Below are 12,579 nucleotides of genomic sequence, written 5' to 3' on the forward strand. Positions count from 1 at the left end.
TAGAGGGCGCCAGTTATTCATTTATTTAGCAAGTGATATATTTTAGAAATGTCTATGGATATTATTTTTCCCTCATTTTCATAAATGTACATAGTCTCTCTCCCTCTCTCTCTCTTTCACTCACTCACCCAACTGATTGAATGCATTGATTATGTAACTAAAGTAGGTACAGCCCCAAAGTCATTCATTCACTTGCTGTCACAGAGAGAGACACACGTGTGTGTGTGCGTGTGTATGTGTGTGTGTGTTTGTGTGTGTGTGTGTGTGTGTGCGTGTGTGCGTGTGTGTGTGTGTGTGTGTGTGTGTGTGTGTGTGTGTGTGTGTGTGTGTGTGTGTGTGTGTGTGTGTGTGTCTCACCCTAGCAGGAGTGCGCTCTTATTGGTAGCCCGTGAGTGAGGGAGACATGGCTGCTCTGTCTGGCTCAGGAACTCAGAATAGGGATGCTCTTGCACATCTCTCCAAACAGTGAACAATACCTGAGATAGCACAACGCTATGAAACATTAATTTAGCCTCAAAGCTGCTTTTATAGTAATAATAAGAGGGGTGTTTCTCCGAGGAGACGATGGTTGGTATCTCATCGTCTCTGCTCCTCCAGAACATCCCAGCTGCGTAATAAACATCGTCCTCAGAAGTCCTCGGCTGACCTACTCCACTGTAAACACAGATTGTTTTATGGGAGTGAAGGGGACCCCCCCCCTTCCTCTTCAGTTCATTCTTAAAACGGCTAAAAATAACCGGCCGTTGTTTCCCTGTCATCACCGGCAGGCCGAGCACCTCGGACCCATCATCAACAACTGTCCAGAACAACCTCCACACACCGTGGAAATACTGTCAGAGAAGATATACACTCTCTCTCTCTGTTTGTGGGTGAGTGTGTGTGTGTGTGTGTGTGTGTGTGTGTGTGTGTGTGTGTTTGCTCAGTTCAACAGCCACATGTAGTTTCCATAAGCTGATATTAGTGCCTTAAGTGATGTCACTTCCTGTGTGTGATGGATGACATAACTGTGCCCCAGATGGAGCGTTCTCCTCCGAGGCTCTGAACAGCAAACAGCTTCTACTGCGTTGTGTAATTAAAAATCCCTCATGTTTAGTCTCAACCTGCTGTTCCTCCTCATGGAGGAGAGGAGGAGGAAGAACGATCTGCTTGACTTTCTTCTTATCAGCCTGTTAGACAGTAGAAAAGTCCTGGTTGTGAATAAATTAAATGAAGTACTTTTGGTGTACAGCATGTTAATACCATCCCAGCCTTCTGTTGGAACCTGTTTGAAACATGCTGGTGGTGATGGCTGCTCTGTAAGACGCTGTCTCTTCCAGGAATAGAATGAGAGGCCATCTGTCCACTGAGATCTGTCACTCTTACGCTACCTGTCCGCGTGCAGAGGGCTGTGTGGCCGCTTCTATCTCCCTTAGTGCAGTGAGTCTGATGATGTAATGCAAAAAAATGACAAACATCCATGTTGGGGCGCTGTTGGCCTACATTTGTGAGCTCAACGGCTCAGACAACATCCCAGCTTAACACAGACCTGCCTCACTGCACACAGACAGCCTCTCTGTTCACGCCCCCACCGTGTGTCCGCTGCTTATCTTCACAAAGCATGAAGTCATTTTCCTAGAGATTGTTTTGTGTTCCAGTAAAGCCTTCATCAGACGTCTCCATCCTCCCCACCCGTCCTCCTCACCTTTGACTCTATTCCTCATCGTTGGTGTATGAGGGCTTTATAGATCTGAAGGTCAACCTGGTCATTATTTTCTTTGTTGTCTTGATCGTCATTGTGACTTTAATTTGACATTATGGCATGATGGATCAGAGTCCCTCTCCCTGTTAGAAGACCAAGCCTGCGATGTTTACATCGTTAACAATTACAACATTTGAATCGGCCAATCAGAGGGTCTGAGCCATTATGGATCTACAGGTTGGACGACGCCAGGCCAGGGTTGAAATCCAATGTATAAGAGGAAATCAGATTGTTATCAATAAAGGAAGGCCTATATTGCAATATTGTAATGTAAAATATATTTAGGTGGTTAGGAAAGCAGAAAGCCTCTATGTTTTGAAATTACTTTTGTATTGAGGCTACTTTTAGTACGTTGTGTACATTGTATCTAGTAGATTGCATCTAGACTTAACTTTAAATGAATTTTTATTATTTTTATTTTAATTTTATTATTTTTTAAAGCTTCATGGAGGAGCAGTGCGGAGGCTTTGAACAGCAAACAGAAGTAAAGACTCGAAATAATCCCCTTCCGGAGGCGCTGCTGAGCATCAGTAAGGCGATCACCTGTCTTCTGCCTCGACCAATAGAGGAGACCGGGGCTGTTCTCAACCAATCAGCATCGAGCAGCACCGAGCCCAACCCGGAAACGTCATTTCGAGACTTCTGTATTCCATCGTCCCGTAGCTCCTGTGCGCTCGGAGCCGCTCCTCCGGTTAACTGGGTGATCTTTAGTTAACTCTCCGCGGTATTCAGTTAACTAATCGGTCCTCCGTCCGTGTTGTTTAGTCAACTCATCGTTCTTCAGTCTGCGTTGAGCAGCATGTGCAGCATGCTGGCGGACGGTCTGGAGGCGCTGCGCGCGGCCGAGGCGCCCCTGCTCGTGCTCGGCGCGCTGACGGCCGCCTGGCTCGCGGTGCGCGCGGCGGGGTGGCTGCTGGCCGGACTGCGGGTCTGGGTCCTGGGGAACGGGCGGCTGGTGTCCCCGGGGAGCCTCGGGCAGTGGGCAGGTGAGGCGGGTCTGGGTGCTGGGGAACGGGCGGCTGGTGTCCCCGGGCAGTGGGCAGGTCGTTATCCGCCCTCCGTGGTGACGGTAGGGGAGGAGGCGGCGGGTCAACGCTCTGACCGTCGGTGGTCCGTCTGTCCATCAGATCAGGCGGCACACGAACGCACACAGGCCGACCGTAGAGTCTGCACCACGGCGGACTAGTAGAGGAGGGGCTGGGGGGGAGAGACTAGCGGGAGGGGCAGGGGGGGAGGTTAGTGGGGGAGAGGTTAGTGGGGGAGAGGCTAGTGGGAGAGAGACTAGTGGGGGAGAGGCTAGTGGGAGAGAGACTAGTGGGAGAGAGACTAGTGGGGGAGAGGCTAGTGGGAGAGAGACTAGTGGGAGAGAGACTAGTGGGGGAGAGGCTAGTGGGAGAGAGACTAGTGGGAGAGAGGCTAGTGGGGGAGAGGCTAGTGGGAGAGAGACTAGTGGGGGAGAGGCTAGTGGGGGAGAGGCTAGTGGGAGAGAGGCTAGTGGGGGAGAGACTAGTGGGGGAGAGTAGGCTGGGGGGTAGCTGCTAGCTCAGGGACCACCAGCAGCTAGCTGCTAGCTCAGGGACCACCAGCAGCTAGCTGCTAGCTCAGGGACCACTAGCCGCTAGCTGCTAGCTCAGGGACCACCAGCCGCTAGCTGCTAGCTCAGGGACCACCAGCAGCTAGCTGCTAGCTCAGGGACCACTAGCAGCTAGCTGTGGAACCAGGTAGCTGAAGGCAGTTGGCGCACTGGCCTTGAGTTACCACGTTGACTCTGCAGCATGAAGCCCTCCAGAATCACAATATGTGGTTCTACAAGTCCCACCTGTAGACTTCTACTCCTACAAGTCCAACTCGTAGAACTGCATTCTTGTTTATATTGTACCAACATTCTCCTCTCTAAATATCACACAATATTCACATTGGTTTGTCCCTTGAGTGAGCTAGACTGTAACATCTGATATCTCACCTGCTTGCATAAGAACAATAAGACTTTTGGATGACATCAAAACATCCTATTTTTGGGGGCAAGACCAAAATATTCTCTCTCTCATTCGCTCGCTTGCTCTCGCTCTCTCCTGAGTGAATGGCTTGATTATGCAACTACAGTACAGTCACCAATTCATTCATTCATTTGCTGTCACAACTGTGTGTGAGAGAGACACACACGGGATTGTGTGTCACATACAAACGTGTGTGTGTGTCTCACCCTAGTAGGAGGGAGACATGGCTGCTCTGTCTGGCTGCTGTTTCACACTGAAGCTCTTGTTTCTCTACGCTTGAATATTCAGCGGTTCCAACGCTGTGATGGGTCTGAGACACATGATACGTGACTCAGTGTAACACCAAACTGATAGTATCGAGGAACTCGGAGTAACACAAGCCTTGGATGCGCTTGCACATTTTATACTAGTAATCACGGTGTTCCTTTCTGTACAACTCGTCCCCAACTCAGGAGGGTGTTCTCCGCTTGTATCTTCTCTGATAGGAACACAGGGATTAGTAGAGGGAAGGTCAGCCCCTCTACCTGGGAGATTGGGGCTACTGTTGAGGTTCCTCTATCTCTCCTCTCATCCTCTGGTTCCTTGTGTTCTAGTGACTGGAGGATGGGGCTAGTGTTGAGGTTCCTCTATCTCTCCTCTCATCCTCTGGTTCCTTGTGTTCTAGTGACTGGAGGATGGGGCTAGTGTTGAGGTTCCTCTATCTCTCCTCTCATCCTCTGGTTCCTTGTGTTCTAGTGACTGGAGGATGGGCTAGTGTTGAGGTTCCTCTATCTCTCCTCTCATCCTCTGTCTGGTTCCTTGTGTTCTAGTGACTGGAGGATGGGGCTAGTGTTGAGGTTCCTCTATCTCTCCTCTCATCCTCTGTCTGGTTCCTTGTGTTCTAGTGACTGGAGGATGGGGCTAGTGTTGAGGTTCCTCTATCTCTCCTCTCATCCTCTGTCTGGTTCCTTGTGTTCTAGTGGTTACCGGAGCCACGGACGGGATCGGGAAGGCCTACGCAGAGGAGGTAAGGCTCCTGAGGGACGACTGAGGGGTGTCTGGGGTGAGATCAGTGTCATCCTCTCCTGGTGTCCCCCTGTCTCACCCCTCACCTGTCTCTCCCCCTCTCCCCTCTCTCCTCCTCCCCTCTCAGCTGGCCCGCAAAGGGTTCAACATCGTCCTGATCAGCCGATCCCAGGAGAAGCTGGACGACGTGTCCAAGGCCATAGGTGTGTTTGTGTGTGTGTTTGTGTTTGTTCTCTTGGACGTAAATGTGGTCTTTAAATGTAAATGAGTGTTGTACTTTATTAGTGTAAACATGCCTTTCTTCTTTCTCCTCAGAGAGTAAGTGTGAGGTGCAAACCAAAACCATCGCAGCTGACTTCAGTACCAGAGACATCTACCCCAAGATCGAAGAGGGACTGGCTGGCCTGGAGATAGGGGTACTGGGTGAGGCTTGACCTTTTCTTTAAGTGTGTGTGTGTGTGTGTGTGATAAAGAAACGCAGGAGGTAAACTTATATTAGTGATGCATCTGAACACATTCAGTCGGTCAGGTGATGATATCTAATTGGAGCTCTGCTGCCCTCTTAAGACTGATGATAGTATTTCAGTCCACTGTGTACTCTGATCTTATTGAAGTTTTGTGCAGCATTGAGTCCTGGAATACGACTGACTGACGATTGTTGTGCGCTCTGTTCTTCGGTCCTCAGTGAACAACGTGGGCGTCTCCTACGGGTACCCCGAGTTCTTCCTGAGCATCCCCAACCTGGACAGTGTACGTCTACACAGATAGCGCTCCGTGTTCAACGTCAGAATGGGCCCATGATGTGGAGGACGAAGCACATGCAGAATCTACCAGAAATATAGTCGCTGTGCTTTAGAGTACACTTTAATGTTTGAAGGAAATGCTGAGGCACACTTTTAGCAATGTAAGAGGCATGTCACCATGCAGGGAAGATATTTCATTTGTATTAAATTATATATATATATATATATGCATGCAACATGCACTTTCCACATTGTCAAAGTGTGCCTCAGCATTTCCTTCAAGGCGTGGGTCAGTGCCGTAAAGTTTAAAGGCTCTGCTCTGAAAGTGATCATTAAGACGTCCTGTTAATGTCTGCTGTAATCCCCTCCTCCCCTCCCCTCCCCTCCTCCGGGGGGAGACTCGGTCTCCTTGGGACCCCATTGAGTTCCCTGTTTCTCGTTTTGTGTTTATTGAGCCCTGTTTACATTTGAATCCATCAGTAGAGCTGATGAATAACAGAGTAGCTCTGGTTGGGGTTGCTGTGGTTCAGCGTGTGTTTATTGTTCCTCTTTCTCTTCAGTTCATCAACACCTTGATCAACGTCAACATCACCTCCGTGTGCCAGGTACGCCCCCCCCCCCCCCCACACACACACACGGTGCCCAGAGAGGCTCTTTGTCTCTCAGTCTAGTCTCCCCTTGTCTCTCATGACCCATGGCCTGCTGTCTAACCTCTGACCGTTCTCCTCCCTCCCCCTCCCTCACGGCGGCTCCAGATGACCAGTCTGGTTCTCCCCAGAATGGTCCAGAGGTATGAACAGTCTTTATGCTAGACGTCTCCATCACGTGGGTAACGGGGCCGCTGGTTTAGAGGCGCCCCCCCCTGCAGAGTGGCATCGGTGTAACTCTCTGTGTCCTCAGGAAGAAGGGGGCCATCCTGAACATCTCCTCTGCCAGCGCCCTGACCCCCGTCCCCCTGCTCACCCTCTACTCTGCGAGCAAGGTGAGCGACCTGAGGGAGGACGTCCAAACATAGATTTATTTTGGTTTTTTTTAATGAATATTTTTAAATTATTATGCATTTACAAAGTACCAAACTCTCGGAGGGAAAGAAAACATACTTCCATCAGGTACAAAAAAGAAAGGGTTAGTTATAAATAATGCATCGGTAATACTGTTCACAACAATAGTCGTGCCATGAAGCTTTTGAATGGCGGCGCCCCCCCCACCTTGACTAAGACATCTTCTGGGGAAACACTGATGACGCATGCGTCCTTTTGGCAGAGCTGCTAATTACCTCCCATGTCTTCTCTTCCTTCTGAAGTGTCTCTTGATTGGGAAGAGAAGGTACAAGTGCACTTGGAACTCCTCTAGACCATAATATCTCCCCTGAAATTGAAGCACCCACCGTCAAACTGTGTGTTCCAATGTTTTATTGCTGATATTAGTGCCTTAAGTGATGTCACTTCCTGTGTGTGATGGATGACATCAGTGTGGCCCAGATGGAGCGTTCTCCTGCGAGGCTCTGAACACCGAACAGCTTCTACTGCATTGTTTAATTAAAAAGCTCTCATGGTTAGTCTCTACCTGCTGCTCCTCCTCATGGAGGAGGAGCAGGTGTAAAGGGTTCCTCCTCTCTGTTTGGTGTGTGGCTGAGCGATTCTTAACGTACGTTGTCTCCTGCCTCCTTTCTCCCGTCTCCTGTCTCCTGTCTCCTCAGGCCTTTGTGGATTTCTTCTCGCGGGGTTTGGAGGCCGAGTACAAGAGCCAGGGAATCATCATCCAGGTGAGTCCACCAGACCCCCTGGGGGGTCTGAGGAAGAGCACTGGACCGCCCCCGGGCTGAGGAGGTTCAGGAACCAATGACATGCTGAACGCCGTTAGTGCCGGCGTCCAATCAGAATGAACCTACTTAACATCGGTAGGGTCGGTGCCCAATCAGAAGGAACCTACTCAACATCGGTAGTGCCGGCGTCCAATCAGAATGAAACTACTTAACACCGTTAAGGCCGGCACCCAATCAGCTTGACTCTACTTGACATTCTACTGATCAAGCTCTTAGTCGGTAGAAAGGTTGTGGTTTGAATGAATTCAGAGTCTCCTTGGTTTGACCTCCCCCCCTCTCACCTCAGTTAGTCACTAACCCTTAACACTGACTCCTCCCCCTCAGCGTTAGTGTCTGTCTGACTCCTCCCCCTCAGCGTTACTGACTGTCTGACTCCTCCCCTCAGCGTTACTGGCTGTCTGACTCCTCCCCCTCAGCGTTACTGACTGTCTGACTCCTCCCCCTCAGCGTTACTGGCTGACTGACTCCTCCCCCTCAGAGCGTTACTGTCTGACTCCTCCCCCTCAGAGCGTTACTGATGTTCTGACTCCTCCCCCTCAGAGCGTGCTGCCGTCCTTCGTGGCGACCAAGCTCAGTAAGATCCGCCGTGCCACGCTGGACAAGCCGACGCCCCAGCGCTACGTGGCGGCGGCGCTGGGAACGGTGGGGCTGCAGAGCCAGACCAGCGGCTACTTCCCCCACGCCGTCCTCGTGAGTCCTGCTTCTTATCAATATAACGACATAGAACAATATATCAATATAATGGTATAGAACTCTCCCTTCTTATCAATATAATGGTATAGAACCCTCCCTTATCAATATAATGATATAGAACCCTCCCTTCTGATCAATATAATGGTATAGAACTCTCCCTTCTTATCAATATAATGGTATAGAACCCTCCCTTATCAATATAATGATATAGGACCCTCCCTTCTGATCAATATAATGGTATAGAACTCTCCCTTCTTATCAATATAATGGTATAGAACTCTCCCTTCTTATCAATATAATGGTATAGAACCCTCCCTTCTTATCAATATAATGGTATAGAACCCTCCCTTCTTATCAATATAATGGTATAGAACTCTCCCTTCTTATCAATATAATGGTATAGAACCCTCCCTTATCAATATAATGATATAGAACCCTCCCTTCTTATCAATATAATGGTATAGAACTCTCCTTTCTTATCAATATAATGGTATAGAACTCTCCCTTCTTATCAATATAATGGTATAGAACCCTCCCTTATCAATATAATGATATAGAACCCTCCCTTCTTATCAATATAACGACATAGAACCCTCCCTTCTTATCAATATAATGGTATAGAACTCTCCCTTATCAATATAATGATATAGAACTCTCCCTTCTTATCAATATAACGACATAGAACCCTCCCTTCTTATCAATATAATGATATAGAACTCTCCCTTCTTATCAATATAATGGTATAGAACTCTCCCTTCTTATCAATATAATGATATAGGACCCTCCCTTCTTATCAATATAATGGTATATAACTCTCCCTTATCAATATAATGGTATAGAGCCCTCCCTTCTTATCAATATAACGATATAGAACCCTCCCTTCTTATCAATATAAAGACATAGAACCCTCCCTTCTTATCAATATAATGGTATAGAACTCTCCCTTCTTATCAATATAATGGTATAGAACTGTCCCTTCTTATCAATATAATGGTATAGAACTCTCCCTTATCAATATAATGATATAGAACTCTCCCTTCTTATCAATATAACGACATAGAACCCTCCCTTCTTATCATTACAAATGATATAGAACCCTCCCTTCTTATCAATATAATGGTATAGAACTCTCCCTTATCAATATAATGGTATAGAACCCTCCCTTCTTATCAATATAATGATATAGACCCTCCCTTCTTATCAATATAACGACATAGAACCCTCCCTTCTTATCAATATAATGATATAGAACTCTCCCTTCTTATCAGTATAATGGTATAGAACTCTCCCTTCTTATCAATATAATGGTATAGAACTTTCCCTTCTGATCAATATAATGGTATAGAACTCTCCCTTCTTATCAATATAATGGTATAGAACTCTCCCTTATCAATATAATGGTATAGAACCCTCCCTTCTTATCAATATAATGATATAGAACTCTCCCTTATCAATATAATGATATAGAACCCTCCCTTCTTATCAATATAATGATATAGGACCCTCCCTTCTTGTCAATATAATGTTATAGAACTCTCCCTTCTTATCAATATAATGATATAGAACCCTCCCTTCTTATCAATATAATGGTATAGAACTCTCCCTTCTGATCAATATAATGGTATAGAACTCTCCCTTATCAATATAATGATATAGAACTCTCCCTTATCAATATAATGATATAGAACTCTCCCTTATCAATATAATGATATAGAACCCTCGCCTTCTAATCAATATAATGATATAGAACCCTCCCTTCTTATCAATATAATGGTATAGAACCCTCCCTTCTTATCAATATAATGGTATAAAACCCTCCCTTCTTATCAATATAATGATATAGAACTCTCCCTTATCAATATAATGATATAGAACCCTCCCTTCTTATCAATATAACGACATAGAACCCTCCCTTCTTATCAATATAATGATGTAGAACTCTCCCTTATCAATATAATGATATAGAACCCTCCCTTCTTATCAATATAACGACATAGAACCCTCCCTTCTTATCAATATAATGGTATAGAACCCTCCCTTCTTATCAATATAATGGTATAGAACCCTCCCTTCTTATCAATATAATGATATAGAACGCTTCCTTATCAATATAATGATATAGAACTCTCCCTTATCAATATAATGATATAGAACTCTCCCTTATCAATATAATGATATAGAACCCTCCCTTCTTATCAATATAATGATATAGAACCCTCCCTTATCAATATAATGGTATAGAACCCTCCCTTCTTATCAATATAATGATATAGAACCCTCCCTTATCAATATAATGGTATAGAACCCTCCCTTCTTATCAATATAATGTTATAGAACCCTCCCTTCTTATCAATATAATGATATAGAACTCTCCCTTATCAATATAATGATATAGAACCTTCCCTTATCAATATGATATAGAACCCTCCCTTCTTATCAATATAATGGTATAGAACCCTCCCTTCTTATCAATATAATGATATAGAACCTTCCCTTATCAATATGATATAGAACCCTCCCTTCTTATCAATATAATGATATAGAACCCTCCCTTCTTATCAATATAATAACGTTATCATCCCAATCTGCTCTGTCATGTTTTATCAATAAAGATAATCCTGAGTGGGTTTACAACCCGCTCGTTTGGAGGTGACTGAGTGGCAACACCGCCATCTTTAAGTGAAGGCGCTTTAAGTGAAGGCGCTTTAAGTGAAGGCGCTTTAAGTGTGGCCCTTTAAGTGTGGCCCTTTAAGTGCAGCCCTTTGAGTGTGGCCCTCAGAGTGTGGCCCTCAGAGTGTGGCCCTCAGAGTGTGGCCCTCAGAGTGCGGCCCTCAGAGTGCGGCCCTCAGAGTGCGGCCCTCAGAGTGCGGCCCTCAGAGTGCGGCCCTCAGAGTGCGGCCCTCAGAGTGCGGCCCTCAGAGTGCGGCCCTCAGAGTGTGGCCCTCAGAGTGTGGCCCTCAGAGTGCGGCCCTCAGAGTGCGGCCCTCAGAGTGCGGCCCTCAGAGTGCGGCCCTCAGAGTGCGGCCCTCAGAGTGCGGCCCTCAGAGTGCAGCCCTTTGAGTGCGGCCCTCAGAGTGCGGCCCTCAGAGTGCACGGCTCCAGGGAGCAGCAGCTGATGTCGTTCCTCCTCCCCAGGGCTGGGTCACCACGGTGCTCCTCCCCGCCAAGCTGGTCACCTCCTACATGATGGGCATGATGGTCTCCCAGCGCGCCCACTACCTCAAGAAGCAGAAGCAGGGCTAGAGCCACCAGGAGGAGGAGGAGGTGGAGGAGAGGAGCAGGAGGAGGAGAGGAGGAGGAGGAGAGGAGGAGGAGGAGGAGGAGGAGGAGGAGGAGGAGGAGGAGGAGGAGAGGAGGAGGCGGAGGAGAGGAGGAGGAGGAGGAGGAGGATAGGAGGAGGAGGAGGAGGAGGAGGAGGAGAGGAGTAGGGAGGAGGAGAGGAGGAGGAGGAGAGGAGTAGGGAGGAGGAGAGGAGGAGGAGGAGAGGGGAGGAGGAGGAGGAGGAGAAGAGGAGGAGGAGAGGAGGAGGAGGAGGAGGAGGGGGAGGGGGGAGGGGAGGAGGGGAGGAGGAGAGGGGGAGGAGGAGAGGAGTAGAGAGGAGGAGGAGAGGAGAGGAGAGGAGGAGGAGCGGGGGAGGAGGAGAGGAGGAGGAGCGGGGGAGGAGGAGAGGAGGAGGAGAGGGGAGGAGGAGAGGAGGAGGAGGGGGGGAGGAGAGGAGGAGGAGAGGAGGAGGAGGGGGGGAGGAGAGGAGGAGAGGGAGAGGAGAGGAGGAGTGGAGGGGAGGAGGAGAGGAGTAGAGAAGGAGAGGAGTAGAGAAGAGGAGGAGTAGAGAAGAGGAGGAGGAGGAGGGGTAGGGGGGAGGAGAGGAGGGGAGGAGGGGAGGAGGAGAGGAGTAGAGAGGAGGAGGAGAGGAGGAGAGCAGAGGAGGAGGAGCGGGGGAGGAGGAGAGGAGGAGGAGAGGGGAGGAAGAGAGGAGGAGGAGGGGGGAGGAGAGGAGGAGGAGGAGAGGAGGAGGAGGAGGAGGGGGGAGGAGAAGAGAGGGAGAGGAGAGGAGGAGGAGTGGAGGGGAGGAGGAGAGGAGTAGAGAAGGAGAGGAGTAGAGAAGGAGAGGAGAGGAGGAGGAGAGGAGTAGAGTAGACGAGAGGAGAGGAGAGGAGGAGAGGAGGGGAGGAGAGGAGGAGGAGGAGGAGAGGAGGAGGAGGAGGGGGGGAGGAGAGGAGGAGGAGGAGAGGAGAGGAGAGGAGGAGAGGAGGGGAGGAGGAGAGGAGTGGAGAGGAGAGGAGAGGAGGAGGCGAGGAGAGGAGAGGGAGGGACCAGCAGAGTGAATATGACCAGGAGGGCGTGCTCTCGTCGCCGGCCGTCAGCCTGGGACCAGGTGTACGTTGTCGTCCATTTTGTACTGGAACTACTTTATTAACTAGTTTCGGCCCCTGCTCTAAATCGGATGATGGAGCATCTTTATGAAATAAAACCAAATTGTTCAAGTTAAAGCGTTCCTGAATCAGGGAATAACAAGTTTAAAAAGACCAGGGGGAGGCCAATAAAAAGATATATTGCATTGGCTACTATTTTATTCAT

General features: G+C 48.4%; 1 protein-coding gene across 1 annotated transcript; it reads left to right on the forward strand.

Annotated features, from left to right (window-relative positions):
• Positions 1-2,386: 2,386 nt before the first annotated feature.
• hsd17b12b (hydroxysteroid (17-beta) dehydrogenase 12b) lies at positions 2,387-11,276 on the forward strand. The gene is made up of 11 exons (XM_079736936.1): positions 2,387-2,724; positions 4,695-4,741; positions 4,868-4,943; positions 5,056-5,163; positions 5,426-5,490; positions 6,044-6,088; positions 6,239-6,273; positions 6,384-6,465; positions 7,183-7,248; positions 7,849-7,998; positions 11,137-11,276. The coding sequence occupies exons 1-11, from the start codon at positions 2,538-2,540 to the stop codon at positions 11,242-11,244; spliced, it is 969 nt and encodes a 322-aa protein (XP_079593062.1). The 5' UTR covers positions 2,387-2,537; the 3' UTR covers positions 11,245-11,276.
• The last annotated feature ends 1,303 nt before the right edge of the window (positions 11,277-12,579 follow it).

The sequence above is a fragment of the Pollachius pollachius genome (assembly GCF_949987615.1).
Source record: "Pollachius pollachius genome assembly, chromosome: 5".
In the NCBI taxonomy this organism is placed as follows: Eukaryota; Metazoa; Chordata; class Actinopteri; order Gadiformes; family Gadidae; genus Pollachius; species Pollachius pollachius.